The sequence below is a fragment of the Paroedura picta genome, chromosome 1 (assembly GCF_049243985.1).
Source record: "Paroedura picta isolate Pp20150507F chromosome 1, Ppicta_v3.0, whole genome shotgun sequence".
NCBI lineage: Eukaryota > Metazoa > Chordata > Lepidosauria > Squamata > Gekkonidae > Paroedura > Paroedura picta.
The window spans coordinates 33,276,459-33,294,024 of NC_135369.1; the positions used below are offsets into that span (position 1 = coordinate 33,276,459).

At 44.3% G+C, this 17,566-nt stretch overlaps 1 protein-coding gene across 8 annotated transcripts in view; it reads right to left on the bottom strand.

Moving 5' to 3' along the window:
• Positions 1 to 17,566, bottom strand: part of SANBR (SANT and BTB domain regulator of CSR) — a 43,569-nt gene that overhangs the window by 22,193 nt on the left and 3,810 nt on the right. For 7 of the 8 annotated variants that reach the window (XM_077332902.1, XM_077332892.1, XM_077332883.1 and 4 more), the window contains 5 exons: positions 10,262 to 10,420; positions 8,198 to 8,384; positions 5,858 to 5,951; positions 2,780 to 3,018; positions 662 to 720 (listed from right to left, as the gene is read on the bottom strand). In XM_077332902.1, the coding sequence (XP_077189017.1) occupies positions 662 to 720; positions 2,780 to 3,018; positions 5,858 to 5,951; positions 8,198 to 8,384; positions 10,262 to 10,414 (732 nt within the window). In that variant the 5' untranslated portion in view covers positions 10,415 to 10,420. The remainder of the gene's footprint in view (positions 1 to 661; positions 721 to 2,779; positions 3,019 to 5,857; positions 5,952 to 8,197; positions 8,385 to 10,261; positions 10,421 to 17,566) is intronic. The other variant, XM_077332938.1, reaches the window with a different exon arrangement.

A 17,566-nucleotide genomic window follows, 5' to 3' on the forward strand; every position in this document is an offset into this window, starting at 1 on the left:
CAATAGCCACTAGAACGGATGGCTTTAAATCAGGTTTAGACACATTAATAGGGAAATGCTCTATCAATGGCTGCTAGTCAGAATGACTCAACCAAACTTCCACATCAAGAGGCATCAAATCTCTAAATACCCAGGCCTAGAGGGCAACATTAAGGAGAAAGCCTTGAGTCTCTGTGCCTTGTTTGCTGGCCTTGCCCTTGTGCAATACAGGATGCTGGACTAGACAGACCAGCTGGCTGATCTAGCAGGGCGTATCTAATAGTCTTATGAATATGTGTTACATGGTATGCCAATACAAAGGTGGAGGGTGAAGCACACCTGGAGCCAGAACTGACAGGGGTTCGGTCCTCCAACTACAGTTCTTCAGTACATACACATTCAAACTATTCCCACATTAATAATTATTCTCTTAGTTTAGGATTTTTTTGCATCTCTCAGTTGCAGAACTGCTATTTAAAAAAGTCACATCAGGCAGAAATATTCATTCTTTTTAGTGCCCATGATTTCTGTAATGAGTGTTCTAAGGACAGCACCATCACAGAGGTAACATACACGGATGCTTAAACAAGCACTGGATCACATGCACTAGGTGCCTGCTGCCTGCTCCACTGACGGAGAGAGCTCCTATGCCTCAGAATCCCCAGCCTGTCTGTATACTCACCAAGGAATCCATCTTCAGGAATTCCGAGGAAATGAGAATTGAAATGACATTGCTTGGCTCTAGAAAGTGAATCAAAAGAACAAGGTGTAAAGCCTGTTGACAGTAACTGAAGCTCACTTGCATGATTTGTAAAAAGAAACACTACAAGAGATCCTTTGCATTGCAAAATCCACATTCCAGAAATCAGGAGCAGGCAAGAGAAGGAACTGAGCTTGGTCCCATCTACAGAACTAGTACACATCTTGATGTGGCATTTTCTGAAAAGCAAAGCAAATCTTTTCATCCTGGCCACGTCTGGGCCTTAACAGCTCTCTGCCTCTTATTTCCCCACCACCACCACCACCGCTAGTCATCCAGAGGGGACTGATGGAAAACCTGTTCTAAAAACTTACATCCTGAAGGCATATCAAGCTACAAATGCAGCAGAATTAGGTGAAATTCTGAGGCAGCAGAACAGATAGACTGAGGATGGGGGTGGGGGGGGGAGAGAAATCTTACTTTTAAGGCTGCTCTCATAAAAGTCTTCCTGCCAGTTAAAAATCAGTACAGCTGAGAACATAATAAGCCATTTTAATACTTGGCATGCTAGAGTTTTGAGGGGTTCTGCAGGGAATATTTTTAAGGGTAGAGGGAGAAAGAAAAAATGGGGCTACAGCCAGAAGCAGCGTAGCCCATTCCACCTCCCCATTCTGCTCCAGGTGTAAATTAAATTTATTTTTTTAATACAGCACTGCGGCCAGATAACCAGGTGTAAATTAAGACACTGGAGCCTGATAATATTGTACTCCATGTAGAAACAAGTTTGATAGCTGGGGGGTGGGGGGAGGGAACTCAAGCTTGTAAATGTAAACAATTTCATGAAATGCAAGTTCAAGGGTATATTTTCTTCAAGCTATTGGTTGAAACAGTCTAAAAATCAAGGCCAGGAACTTTATTCTTTTAAGGCTGAGGGGAAAAATGGAAAAATGACATGTTTTAGATTTCACACCTAGTGCCATGAGAATCAGAACGTATATGAAGGTGGCAGACCCATTTCTTTAAACATAAGTCTGCCTTTAAGCACCTAAGTAAGGACCTGATTTATGGCTACTGAGACATGTAGGTAAGGGAAGCTGATCCCGCTCTGCACCTGTAGAGGAGCTAAGTTCTTTTTGCTCCTAAAACCATACTTAAGAACAACTCTGCTGGAGCAGGCCGATGGTTCATCCAGTGCACAATTGGGGCAGACCTGGACTCCAACACAGCAGCATTGACTGTGACCCTGTCTCACCTAGCCTGGCCATGAGATGTCAACAGCAGCTCACTATGGAACCATGTGACTACTTTCATTGTCATGGTCACCTTTATTGGCATTCAAGCTACTCGAAGAAGAGTAAGTGCAGGAGAGGAAGCAACAGAAAATAAGACGGGAGCACTTGGGAGTCCCATCGATTTCAGCACGGTCGCCTCTGAAATCAATGTAAGAATTGCAAGCCTCTAGTATTTTCAGGATTGCAACCAAATGATAATAATAAGATTAAAACTTTGTGTAGAAAAATAAAAGAGTCTAAAGACTAACAAGATTTGTGGCAGGTTATGAAGTTTTGTGAGCCACAGCTCACTTCTTCAGATGATTCTACATCTTCCAAAACGTAAACCTCTGGACATTCTCACTCAAGGAGGCTTTCTAGATTATTTTACAATAATCCCCAAATTGGATAAAACAAAGCATCCAATGCTCAGACTGTAACTGTTGAGCCTGAAATATACAGTTTTTCATACTGATTTCCTTTTCCTTCTAGAATTTGAATTTGGTTAGCTGCAAATCAGCAGCTGCAGCCATGGCTAGAGCCAGCCTGCAAATTCTGGCATGTGCAAACATGTATTGGCGTCCCTGACCTCCTAACGATCCTCAGGAGATCAGACAGCCAACTAGCTGCACCCAGCTAACAACCCCAATCTTTCCAGCCAACATCAGCGTCCCCGGCTGCTACATACCGGGCTTTTGCGACCCAACAGGGACCAGGGCAGGGAAATTTACCTTGCAAAAAAATTTGGCACACAGACATTTAGTCTGATCAGAAGTCAGGCTTTTCAGAAAGGGAATCTTGCAGCAAAAATGAATAGATTTTCTTTTACCTAAGACGGGGATTTCATGCACCTCATACTCCTTAGTGTTCCTTTTAACATATCTTATCAACCAGCTAAAGATGTGAACGTCACAGTGAACAGAAATGTCCACCTCTTCCCAGCGCTGGGCGTCCATTGACAGATATTCAGCAAAGTACTTCATTTCAGAAATCAAAAGATCGCGTGGGCAAACAAAATCTTCCTTCAGATTTTTTGCTTCGTCACACACATGGATCACCATATTTGGCCTTTGTTTGAAAAGAAACACAAGTCACAAGGAAGAACATTATTTCAGCTTTGTCCTCAGGAATGGTTCCATTACCCCTCAATTAGGTTTTAAGTCTAGCTGCAGCATATACCCAGAAGGGGAAAAAAAAATCACCCAGATGGCGTCTTTGGCACACGTCCGCATGGCAATTATATAGATATCTGAGGATGTAACTAAGATGTTAATTAAGTATGTATGCGGGAGGAAGATTAAAACATGACAAGAATGTAAACTGGAACCATTTTGACACAGCGTGATACTGTGGTAGAGTAATCGGCAAAATTTGCTGCCAAATCTCGGCTTCCCCAAAAACACACAGGGAAAGAAAGGCTGGCTGTGGGGAAGCCCGTGTTTTGGCACCTCCACCTAATACATGAGGGCATTCATCAGGACCGTGTATATCAGGGGTAGTCAAACTGCGTCCCTCCAGATGTCCATGGACTACAATTCCCACGAGCCCCTGCCAGCATTCGCTGGCTGGGGCTCGTGGGAATTGTAGTCCATGGACATCTGGAGGGACGCAGTCTGACTACCTCTGATGCGTATACAACAGTTTCATATAAACAACAGGAAGATGGATGAATGTGGCCGCAGGTGCAGAATTCCACTTTCTGAGAATCTGACCCAAACTAGCTCTTACAGGCTGCCATGTAACAGTTCCCCAGTTTGTTTGGTTTTTGTTTTCTATTTAATGAAACGCAGCTAAAAGAAACTGGAGGTCTGAATGGAGGAATGAAAGGAAGGAGGGTTGAGGAACTCTTAAACTGTTCTCTGGCTTCTCTGTCGGCTGTTGGTGGAAAACCACCCAGAAAAGACAATTGTGAGTCAAAGGGTTAAGGGCAAAGCAGCACAAAACCCTGCTGCCATTTTTCCACTTCAGCTCACAGTCTCTGGCAGCAGCATTTCCCTGTTGTTGTTGTTGTTGTTGTTGTAAGATTCAGGTCACTGTTACATGAATTTGCTGTAATGTATCCTTTGGTCCCAAGTTTTAAAAACATTGCCATGTTCCTAGTCCTTATGGCGACAAAGGGGGCATTTCACTATGTGTGGGAAATCCATGCTGAAATCTCCAGAGTCAAAAGAATGACTGGATATACAGCATAATCCTCTGCTTAACACCTGGGCTGACAAAAACACAAAATGTATGCAAACAACAATTTAAAATACAGAATAAGCTATATAAAACATGCTTATGTTACGTATATTAAACAGATAAAAATCTCTCCCCCCCCCCCCCCGCTTTGTGGAGAATTTGGATGGCAGGACAGCTGCTTCATTTCCATTTCACTGTAACTGACCCCAAACAAATGACAAGCAAGGAATTGCTACAAAATGTAAACTCATTCACATAATGAGGAATGCAACTTTGTGCATGTTCTGGATTTCGTTTCCTTTGATAACAGGCTATAAAGACAGGCTGCAAGAGGCTTTTGCTCCAGGATAGAGGGCACTGGGTGAATTCACGCTACCCTTCCAGCAGAATCACTGCTCTGGGATAAAGCTCCTGTGCTCATTAATCCCAACAACATCCTGGACACAAAGCAATTTGCACACAGAGCTTCTGCACGTGCAGATTGTCTCTTATTTCAGAAGAAGTTGAGGAGAGAAACAAAAAAAGTTTTAAACAGGCAAAGGGATGCTCATACAATCTATACCCTTCCTGTGGAAAAGTTTTGCAAGAGCGGGAATCCTATATGCATGCTCTGGAAATGCCAAATATGACAGGTCACTAGATATTGGAGAAGGATTCCAGGGCCTTATAAAAGCTGCTGGGCTCAGAGAACTATTCCTACCCTGACGGCTCAGGAACTCCTATATTTCTGTTACAGAGCCCATGCATGTCACAGTCAATGCGCGGAGCACTGGCCCTTATCCCCAAACCAAAAGCAAAAACACAAATATATTCCCATATTCCCCATGGCTGCAGATGTGGAAGCCTAGTTTGGTAGACAAGCAGCTTTTCAGGGAAGATGGATAACTGTAATCTGCCTTCTTATTGAGGGACAGCCTAGAAAAGTACTGTGAACTCTTGACTGGTTTTCTCAGGGTTCAAAGTAGAAATGTCAGCAGGGCAAAGGTAGAAGAGACATCACTGATCATCTCTGATCATCACTGATCATCATAGGCAACATTTTTAAAAGCTTGGCACAATCTACATGAGACACGAGGGGGGGGGGAGAAGATACCCTTATAAGGGCATTTTATTGCCTTCCTCCAAAACACAGAGGGTGGGGGGTTGTCTGTTAATAAAAACTAAAAGGTTGTCCATGCTGAAGCTGCAAAATAAAGCAGCAATTTAATATGGAAACATGTCCCTCTTCCCTGTGAGCAGATGCACAACTGCAATAAAAGAATGATATGCCACCCAATCAGAATTAAATATCACCCCACCCCCACAGATAGTGGGGAGACCCCAAACTGTGCTCAGAGCTCTCAGTGCTGCCCAGACCTTCATTATGACGACTGTTTAAAGATGGAAGAAATATGGGACACTTGAAAACTCCCTGATTCCCAGAGCTGGAACAGATTGTAATACTAAGGAAGAATCTGCACATTCTTGAATAGCTAGGCTATTCCCAAATTTGTACATTTGTTTTTTTAGAAACTAAATAGGGAATACACTTAATACACACTGCCTCTTCTTGCCTTAAGGCCAGCAACACCCGCTCCTTCTACAAACACCCACATGTCCCCAAACCCACCAAATATGCATAGCTAAATCCCAAGCTGGCAGGGTGGGGTGTATGTGTCTAACAACCAGAATTTCACAGATCTCAGGGTTACCTAGCTTTCCCCAAAGCAAACAACCATCCTCCTACCCTTGTGTTTCATCAGCATTTTCTCCACCTTTATGTGCAGGGCATTTCTCACTTTCTGAAGAGCAATTCCTTGAGGAAGCTACACTTGGCCTTCCTTAAATACAAGGGGGGAGAAAAAATATTAGGACATCGTGAGACATCTCATACGTGTCTGCAATTGGTGGTCCCACACCCAGAGGCAAGGGAGACAAGGCCAGAAGGAGACCTTCATATACTTTTTCAAAGGCAATTAAATCCACTCCAGGTGAAAAGATAACAAGGAACCAAATCCTTTCACACTCAAATGGCTTGTCTCAAAAGAAAAAAGTAGGGGGAATAAACACACCACAGAAAGCATCTTACTAGCTGCCTATCAAGTACATTCTCTCTATGTGGAGATGAAAACAGGCTGCTGCACTTTCTAACACTGGCAAACCCCTGCCTCTGAGCACAATGTCCACACATTCCACCCACAACACACAAAGAAAGAATCGCACGCATGCTCTATCAATTAACTTGTTCACCCTGGTTATCCACCTTTTCCCCTCCCCAAATATCATTCCATGCATTGTCTATTTCTTACTTAAAAGTGAAAACAGGCAAGCACGGAAATTCCTGTCTGGTAGACTTGCCCTTAAATGTGGCATAAACAAACCAGCTAATGCTGCCTTTGCTATTCAAAACATGCCTTCTGTTTCAAATAAACAGTGATCCCCATGTGGATCTCTTTGACAGCACTGAGACAAACTCCAGGATCTATTAGGGCAACAAGATATCTACAGCAAATGAAGCAAAAAGAAAAACACCCTTGGGCTGGCTCCCTATGACTGGCCTTGGAAAATGCTGTCAAGCAACAGTTGACTTACGGATACCCTCCATGGGCTTTTCAAGGCAAGAGTCATTCAGAGGTGGTTTGCCATTGCCTCCCTCTGCATTGCAACCCTGGAGTTTCTTGGTGGTTTCCCATCCAAGTACTAACCAGGATCGACCCTGCTTAGCTTCGGGGATCTCATGAGATCAGGCTGTCCTGGAGCATGCAAGTCATGTCTCCCTATTACTAGAGCTATATATTAGAAACTACCCAGGAACTATCGCTAGCGCTAAAAACCCACAGCCAACCTTTTGGCCAGTAACTTTTCAACAAATCATCCATATCTAATGACCTATTCAGCAAGTTGTAAGTGAACGTGAATGTCATTCCCTCTAGTGTCTTTTCTTCTGCCCCGGAAGCCCCTTTGCATGCTCTCAATATCCCTCATCATCTTCTCTCCTGCATCTGCCATTCTAGCTACCTTGTGCGTGCAACTTCCATGAGTCTTCTCTCGGTATCTTGGGGAGGGGCCACGGCTCCATGGTAGAGCACATTCTACATGCAAAATCCCAGGTTCCATCCTTGGTATCTCCAGTTAACGCTCTCAGACAGCAGATGCTGGGGAAATCTTTCTCTTGGCTAAGATCTAGAGCAGCCTTTCTCAACATTCTGACCACTGAGAAACCACTGAAACATTCTCCAGGCTTTGAGAAACCCCAGCAGTTGTCTGCAGAATATGGCTGTGTATAGGCCCATCTGGGGCACCTCTCCTTCCCACCCCCTTCAGGCCAATCATTGGCTGTTTGGGAAGGGGCAGGTGGGCCAACATGACCATATATAGTCATATCACCCTAGAAATGTTTTAAAAAATTGAAATATATATTAAAAATTAATTAACTCCCAACTGTTCCGGAACCGCCCCCCAGGGTCATCAAGAAACCCCAGGGTTTCCTGAAACCCTGGTTGAGAAAGCCTGATCTAGAGAATTGCTGACAATGAGGGCACATAACGTTGAGCTAGACGAACCAACCATCTGAACCAGCAGAAGGGTCTCAAGCTACAATAAATCCATTAATTTTTAATGTGCCACATGACATTTCAGTCACCAAAAACCTCTTTCAACCATTCTAGTGCTGTATAGAGGTCTTTGCAGAATGATAAAGCCCTGTTGTCCAGTTTATGCACAAACATCAACATGCTTCTTTTAAAGAGTACGTTAAAAAATCAGTCTTTGAAGCTCTGAATTATTTGTTTTTTGAACCCTCTGGATTATAAAGCTGTTAAAGCTTTAAAAAGTAACCCATATTATTAGAATTACAAGGGAATCAAAATACCAGTGGGAGGGATACAGACACCCCACCCCATTTCCGTGCCTTGAACACCAAACAGGCCAGCTAAGAAAGATATCAAAATGGATGGATCGAAATTTTCAAAATGAAGACCTGCACTTTGAGAGTGAGCATCTGAATTTCCTGGGAGGTTTACGGTAGCATTGCTTATGCCATTTTTTAATCTGATATTTTCTAGAGACAAACTATCTGAAAACCTACCATTTGTAGAAATGGCATCTTGTTCGCTGGGAGGCTCCTGTAACTCTTCCTGAGCATCAAGAAGTGAGGATTTTATATAAGTGGCCAGCATTTCAACAGGGCTTCCACCACTGGCCATTAGTGGATTATAGTGGTTATCAACCGGAGAATTTCCACTGCTTTTCAGTTCATCAAATCTTTTTGCACACTGTCAAAAGACATGGGAAATGCTCAATGCTTGATCCTGCAACCAGAAACAAGGCTTGGGGGGGGGGGGCAGGTGTGGCTTGAACACCCATTCTAGTGCTGTAAAACCATTCTCCTCTTATGCTGGAACAGTCTGATACAGGTTACTAGATTTTTGTTTCATGACTGCATTATTTCAAAATACGCATGCAAGCAAAACCAGCAAGCCTGTTTTTGCTTTGGTGACACAAGCATGCCAATCCAAAATATTTGCCCCAGCCCATGTGCCTGCTATATTGCAGTAGGGGCGCTGTGGTACCCCACTAGACAACTGATACCTCAAGCCCACTATATTCTGGCAACAGCTTCCAAAGCTCCCCACCCATTCAACACAAGACCCTTCTAGGGGAGAATACCAGTGCACAAGGTGAAACAAAAACATTCAGCACACAAAGCATGGGTTGCATCTCTAAGCCATGATCCTGGCCAAAGTCCAAGTTGTGACATCATAATTTGAGATACTATGTTCAAGGTGAGCACACTGTGCCATTCCTTCAGGTCTTACTATAAGGTTGCCAGTTGGAACCATCCAATAACTATGTCCCAGTTATGCCAAGCCAAATATACATCACAATCCCCAGAGGGCCCTTGAGCAATTATCCAGAAGAGTACACAGAGAGTGTAATCCTTCAGTGGCAATCAACCTTCCCACTATCTGCAAATGCAGACCAACACCAGGTCTCCGATAGACTGCCAGGCAAGGGCACAGAATCTTTCGCTTCCAAGATCCTGCGAGTCATTCAGTCTTTCTCTTCTTTCCACTTCGTTATGAAAAGGTAGGTGGGGAGAAAGGGCTGTAGTCATAGAAAGAGGCCCAAAGCTGCGGTGGCAGCGAGAAAACCAGGGCCCTGTCAGATGTTTCAATAAATTCACAGGCTCAAAGGAAGCCTGGCTAAAAGGGACTCGCCACCGGTAAGGATTTATTAAGGGCGTCCAAAGTAATGCAACCCCAAGTCTCCTTCAGAGCTGCTGCGGAAGCATATTAGCAGACAAGGAGCCCATGCTCAATCCATCCTTCTACAGCACTGTGATATCACAGCACTCCATAAACACCAGCTCTAGAAGTAGGCAAGGGAGCCCAGTGATGTCACAGTGGATGGCTGACTCCGCTTCCCTGCCCATCTAGTCCTCTCTCTCTCTTTAGGAATCACAAGAGGTGCCTGGTAAGTGTACATTGTCAGTGCTGAAGAAGGGTCAATGTTAAGCCATTGTCACAAACAATGCTTACATTTGTTTTCAATTAGTTCCTAACATGAATATAAACTCTGCCCTGGCTGAAATGGACATTGGATTCTCTCTCATGTATTCCTGTGCAACACAAAAGCCTTAAAAATCAGAAACAGTGTTATGTATGAAGATGACACTAGACAGAAAGGAGGGAGGCAGGGTATTCTGCTCACAAGTGGTCCGCAGTTTGAGATAGCAGACTGAAACTGGCTTTCATTTGCAACAGTCTTCATCTCACTGTCCCCCTTGCATTAATTATTGTGCGACTTGGCTCTACAGAAAGCCTTTGAGACCAGGGCGAATGCCTAGCAGCCTAGCCAGAAGTCAGAACTTCTTTATTTTAAGGCTCAAGAATCCAAATATCTAAATGTTGATGTTATTATAATAGCCTCTTGTCCCATTAAGTTTCTACCTCAAGTTCACCTTCAATCTCTGGGCTTAAGGTCCAGGATGACAGAGTCATGTTAAGAAAAACCCTCCAGTTCTATTCGAACTTTGGCATGTTGTGGTGATCATGGAGTTGACTTCTTTGATTACCTCATTTCTCATCAAAACAACAAGCTCCTGATCTTGGTAAGAATTTGGAGCCAGAGAAAGACAAAGAAAACTTACTTCTTTGGATGAATAGCCTGGCACTAGCCTTGCCACGCTGTCCCAGTTGATAGGCTGAGGGACCCCAATCAAAGAGCAGAGGATCATGTCCAAAACCATTTGATTATTGTCGTATGGGAAATTATTGTTTTCAGAATACCCACGACTCATCATCAGGCACTAGGAAGACAAAAGTGAAAGGCAGAAACTAAAACATCACGTACTTCACAAAAGTATTCTGGGGTTAGGGAGAACGAGCCAATATCACAAATATTATCCGCAAAATAATTTGTGCTTTAAAAGGCACAGATTTCCACTACACATGATAGCCCTCTTTAAGTATTTGAAAGGTTGTCATTTGGAGGAGGGCAGGATGCTGTTTCCATTGGCTGCAGAGAAAAGGACGCTCCTCAAAAATGACGCCTCTACAATAAGAACTTGGGATCTCAATGTTCTACTTGGTTAAATAATTTGAAGAAAGAATGAGTCCACACCTCTATAATTATGTCACGTTATTAGTGGCTGTTCTAAACAGATTATATTTTCTGTCTATTGTGTTGACTGCTGCACCCCTTCATTTTAGTCTTGGAGATATAAATATTTGATATTGCTGTGTCAGCACTGACATATGGTACATTCAACTCAACAGACAGGTCAGATACATCTCAGGGCAGTGGCATGGTGGGGAGGTTATGACCTACCATCGATATTTAGCTCCAATTACTTTAATAAGGCAGCACAAACAAAGCTGCCTTTGTCAGAGCACCCATCCAGCTGGCCCAGCACTTTCTAGCAGCCGCTCTCCCCCAGGTGTCAGACAAAGGTCTTCCTCAGCCCAAGGACCAGCTTGGAGATACTAGGAATTTCACTGGAGATACTAGGAATTTAAATCTTGCATACAAAACACAAGGTCTTCATTCAGCAATAGGCCCTCCCAGGTACATGGGAAAGAAAACCAGGTAAGCGAAGAAGAGTTGACTTTTATATCCCACTTTTCACTATCTGACGGAGTCTCAATGGGTAGCCGTGTTGGTGTGAAGTACCACAATGAAATCAGAGTCCAGTGGCACCTTTAAGACCAACAAAGATTTATTCAAGGTGTGAGCTTTCGAGTGCAAGCACTCAAATAGGAATAGGAAGAGTGCTTGCACTTGAAAGCTCACACCTTGAATAAATCTTTGTTGGTCTTAAAGGTGCCACTGGACTCTGATTTCACCTTTGGTGCTCTCCAGCAGCCACCATGGCTGGGGCTCCCCTTGGCGTGGCACTGCATAGCTGTTGCTGGCAGCGCCCCCCAGTGGGCGGCAGGAAATCAGGGGCGCCGGCGGGAAAGCAAGCAGAGCAGGGCTCAGGCAGCAGCGGCGACATCCCTCCACAAGACTACCCCCCCCCCCCAGGCCTCAGTAAAATTGTCAAGCATTGACCAGTCCTTGGTGATAAAAAGGTTTGGGACCACTGCACTACACCACGATGGCTCTGGGGGGTGGGGGAAGGAGCACTAGTTTAGAGTAATTGTTTCCAACCTTTTCAATCTTCAGGGAGCTCTTTGAAGGTCTGCAGCAAACACCTCCCATGGAACTCATTGTCCTGGTAGATGGGTACTGAAGGCTCACATATGGCTCCTATACACCCTTCTGGCTTCCTGGGGCCACGGTTCACCACACAAGAGAGATGCACTATAATACACTGAACAGTCTCCTCTTGATTACTGGTGAGAGGAATTACGAATAGGCTTCCAAGGAATCCCAGAATCCCCCCCATAATACCTAGCCCACCACCATCCTAGCACTACAAACACATGGCCAAAAGTAACAGTCACTCTGCATAGGGGGGCATGTTAAGCAATGTTCTCAGAAGCGTTAAAAACGTCCCTACACAAAACACAGGGCAAGTCATATCATACCTCAACAACTAAAGGGAGAAGGAGGAGTTTCTACTCTGTAGGAAACTGCCCAGAGTTACTATTAATAGACTCCCCTTCCTTGAATAATGAATCACAACAGATAGCAAGTGTGAGAGAATTCAGAACGGGGTGGGAAAAAAAAGACTAGGACATTAACCTTGCTATTATTAATTCCAGACTACAGAAAAGTCAGCTGTACACGTTGGATCTGATTTTATCCCAAAAGAATCAGTGTTCAGTGTCAAGCTGAATCACTGGCTCCCCCCACCCTATTAGCAAACTAAAAATAGCAAATATATAAATAAATCCCACAAAGACAGATCAGTAACAGCTTTAAACTATGCGTAGGGCTAAATGTCAGGGGGAAAATTCACAGCCAGAGTAGTTCAGCAGTGGAATCTGCTGCCTAAGGAGGTGGTGAGCTCCCCCTCACTGGCGGTCTTCAAGCAATGGCTGGACAGAGACTTATACTGGAGGCTTTAGGCCGGGGTAGTCAAACTGCAGCCCTCCAGATGTCCATGGGCTACAATTTCCAGCGGCAGGGGCTCATGGGAATTGTAGTCCATGGACATCTGGAGGACCACAGTTTGACTACCCCTGCTTTAGGCTGATCCTGCACTGAGGAGGGGGTTGGACTAGATGGCCTGTACGGCCCCTTCCAACTCTATGATTCTATCATCCCGCAGCAAGGAGCAGGTGGCAGTTACTTAGTGGTGTTTCCTTCTCTCCAGCCCATGATCTGAGGACAACTGCAATCTTGAGAAGGGCAGCATGGATAGAGAAGGAGGCTTTCTGAATTACTGTCCTACTCAGGAGTTTCAGGCACACTCAGAAAAGAGTTTGAGAGGGTAGCCCTGTTGATCTGCACTAGAGCAGCTAGATCTGGTAGCACCTGAGAGACCAATGAGATTTAGGGGAGTGTAAGTTTTTTAGAGTCAAAGCTCCCGTTGTCAGATACCCACTCTGAATGAAGTTTATAGAGACTGCAACAAAGCAAGAAAAAGTTAAATTGCTTCGTAACAAACAGCTGGTTGTTGTTCAGAGATTCCAAAATGAGATTCCTTTAACCTGAATGACCTCTCTAGGTGACTTTTAACCTGAACAACCAATCTAGACAACTGACAAGGGGAGCTTTGGAATCCAGTTGCTCAGAAGATAGTTAAATTAGTAGAGTTATTTCTGTAAGTTTGCACAGGCACCATAGGATGATATTGCAGAGCACAATTGTTAGTGGCTGAATCTTTTTACAAACATTTTTTACAAACCCTCGACCCATAATGGAGCCATTCCAGATCTCTTCCTTTTATGCACTCAACAACATGGATATACACAGGCCTCTTTCTCTCCAGTCACTGAATAGCAGATTCAGTCTTTCATTAGAAAAGGGCAAATTTGCTGCTGAAGGACCACAGGAATAAATTTCACTAATATAACAGCATAAAAAGATAATGGGATTGTGTTCACATACAGCTTAGTTCCCAATGAATTTTGATAATATTCTTTAGCTCTTTTTACAAGGGCACAAAGCACTTCACTTTTATTACTGCTGTAATCCTTACAACCACCAGGAAAGTTATGGGAATGACAACACTGTTACAGAGGAATAGGTTGAGGCTGCACAAGATCACCCAAGAAGTTATCAGGGGAACTGAGATTAGAACTGGGGACTTAGCCCTTGAGCTCTTGATCATTATGCTGCACAAACTAGTTCAGTGCAAAAGCCTAACAAGCAAGGGCAGAAACAGAACAGAAACCAAAGAACTATGCAGCTAGCTCTATATGTATAAGAGAACTTCTCAGAGAGGAGTCCTTTCCGACACAAGGCAATAGCAAGCCCTTTTTTCAAGTGGGTGGGAGTTTCAGAACAAATCTCCCCAACACCTTTTTCAAATGGGTAGAAGTTTCAGAACAAGCCTCCCCATTGGCTAGAGCAACTTCGGAGGACGACTCATGATGAAACTTTTATGCCAATAAAGGTATTCCGATTCTGATGAAATTTCAAGAACATCTTATAAGATGGTTATAGAAACCTATGAGATGGGGATGAAGGTGGATAAACAAGAGTATTATGCTGCCTCCATCCCATCCACCAGCTCATGCCTGACAATAATCTAGGGCAGGGGTAGTCAAACTGTGGCCCTCCAGATGTCCATGGACTACAATTTCCATGAGCCCCTGCCAGTGTTTGCTGGCAGGGGCTCCTGGGAATTGTAGTCCATGGACATCTGGAGGGCCGCAGTTTGACTACCCCTGATCTAGGATAATTTGATCGCTTACAGCCCTGGAATAAGGGTGCTCAAACTATAGTGAACTGGATACAAGCTATGAGCTACTCTGCAGACAAGGTCTCGCACCTCCACCATGATCTTCCCCCAACTATTATATACCTCCCTCTTTGAAGGCTCAGGGCGGTTTACATAAAACAGGAATGATACAGAACTTAATATTTATAACAATAATACAGTGGTAACAGTAGGCAACATAGTAAACAGTGGGGAGAACATTAAATCAATTGATGGTCCTGTGGGTGGACGGATCGGCAATGGTTACCATAGGAGGGAGGCTTGGGGGCCAATGGGAAGTAGTTGGTTCAGGTCAACCTCAACCAAACCCCTGGCGGGAGAGCTCCCTTTTGCAGGCCCTGCAGAACTGTTCAAGTTCTGTTAGGGCCCTCTGGGAGCTCATTCCACCAGGTGAGGGCCAGGATGGAGAAAGTTCTGGCCCTGGTTGAGGTCAAGCAAGTTTCCTTCAGGCCAGGGATCACCAGGCAGTTGGAGATAGTGAAGCACAAGGCTCTTTAAGGGGATGTAGGCAGAGAGGTAGTCCCTCAGGTACACTGGGCCCAGACCATATATGGCCTTAATGGTGATAACCAGAACCTTAAGCCAAGGTACTCTTCCAAGTATGCTGACAGTTGGTCCGTGACAGCCTTTTCAAGCAGTGGGTGAACCACTAACTCTTTTAACCCTTCCGGGAATTCTGTTGAGAGGGAGAGGTTGATTATCTCCCAGAGGGGGAGGGCTACTCTTATATCTGTTGTTTTTAGCAACCATGATGGACATGGGTCTAGAGAGTAAGTGGTTGGCAAGTGGTTGGTTCACTTTAGCATCTTGTCCACTTCGGTCAGCGTGAATCATCTTTAGTTACTCAGTGTCCTCTTCAAAGATGGCCAAGGGGCCTCTAGTTCACTTTCCGTGTCATGACCAGTTAGGTCATGGTGGAGTGTAGAAATTTTGTCAGATTAGGAAGTGCAATTGCCTTGCCTGGACCGAGTGCAATTGTCAACTGCATATACCACCAGGAACTTGGGGATGATTTTTGATGCCTCCTTATCTATGGAGGCTCAAGTCACAACAGTAGCTAGGCAGGTGTTTTTCCACCTTTGCCAGGCAAAGCTACTAGCACCCTATCTGGCCCCTGAACACAACAGTGATCCTTGCGATGGTCGCCTTGCGATTAGACAACTGTAACTTGCTCTACTCAGGCCTGTCATGCAGGTCTTCAGTAAGACATCATGGGGGGCCCACTACACTAGCTCTCAATGGAGTTCCAGGTTCATGTCAAAGTTTGAGTTCTAACCTTCAAGGCCATATGCAGGCCGGGCCAGGTATTTCTGAGGGACCGCTTATGTGAATATGTCCCCTGGAGGCCACTTCATTCAGGATCTGCAAATCATCTGATTTTCCCCAGATTCAGAGAAGTCCAAATGGCTTTGGCTAGGGCCAGGGCTTTTTTGGCCCTGGCCTCAGCCTGGTAGAATGAGCTCCCTGAGAACATCAGAGGCCCAACTGAACTGTCACAGTTCTGTAGGGCCTGCAAGACGGGGCTCTTCCGCTGGGTTGAGGACATCTTGGACAAGCGAACATATCAACTGAAGGGCCTCCCGCAGTGGCAAGTCAGACAGCTCCCCAACTGATTCCGAACTGGAAATTGGAACTCTTATGTCACCAGTTGTTTGGCTGTTTTTAACTGTTTTGATTTTTAATTACTATTTGTACCTACTGTTGTAAACCATCCCGAGATGGCAGGACCGATAAAGGCAGGTTATAAATTTAACTATAAATTAAATAAATAATTAGCTATAATATGACACAGGATCATAATAGGCAGGCAAAGTGAAGAGAAATTCATTCTAAGATGCATTAAACAGGTTCAAAAAAGCCACAGAGACCATACAAAAAAGTACAGTGAGTTATCTTGGATTAGTTAATTAAATCTAATTCAGCATTTTCCTATTGGAGAAAAGGAACTACAACAGTGCAAGTTTTCAACAGCCCAAGAAATACCTTCCCCCAAATGGTACAATAAGACACCTATCTTTGTTCCCTAAAGGGCCTAAATATGGAGGGAATAGCATGAATAGAAAGGTTTAACCCTCCCCACCCTCGGTACATACACATACTGCTTTTCTAAGAACAGGCATGAATAGACACTGTCAGGACTTTTTCCTTTATTATAAAAGGCTCAGAAGAGTGTGTTGCTAGCAGCACATTATTAATTTAAACTATCTGTCTGAATAGATAAGCTCTTCCAAGTGCATCTTGTCTGTGGCAGGAGCAGCATATGCCAGCAAGTCTATAAAGAAAATAATTCCTTCCAACTTGAGATATGCTGTAATACGAAAAACAAGTAATTGTTCCTGGCTTGAGGCAAGCTAATTTTGCTTTGGTCAGCAGTTAGCCTTGATGTTATGCAAAATGTTATACAAAAATCAGACATGGTTCATAAGCAGAACCCATAATTTGTATGTAGGAGGCCTCAGATCCAGCACCTAGCTTTTCTGGTCAAAGAATTTCAGGCAGCAGGCAATGAGGGGAGCTGAAGAAACTTTTCTCTGCCCAACACCTATTGTTGGTTAGAGGAGGCAGTACCATTAAATCCCCTAATGGTTTGACAGGATATAAGGCTCCTTCATATGAGTACTTGCCTAGGGTCAAAGTTTTCTTTTTTTTGGGGGGGGGGTTAACCGCTGCATACAGTGTCCTATGACATGCTCAGGGGCCTTTTGTCACTTCAGCAAAAAAAGGTCAGCTCCCCCCATCACGTAACTATGAGCCTCTGTAGCTGGGAGAGGGGTAACAAAATGTGGGGTAGGGATTATATTCTGACTTCAGAAAAGTACCTGAGAAGGGAGGAGACCATACCATTTCTTTTCCAGAAGATTCTGCATGAATGATCTGAATCCCATGTAACGGACAGCAAAGTAGGGGGCCAGGGCCGCAGTGCCACAAGGCTCCCAGGAAAGAAGGAAGTAGCACAGCCATCTTCCTTTTGCGGATGCCTGTGAAAAGAAGCCTACACCTGGGGCAGGGACACACTTCTACCCTTCTTCAATTGGAAAAGAAGTTGGTGGCAGTGGCAAGAATGATAAGGAATGGGCTGAAGGAAAATTTGCATGTGTTCACTTTCCCTCATACAGGGTT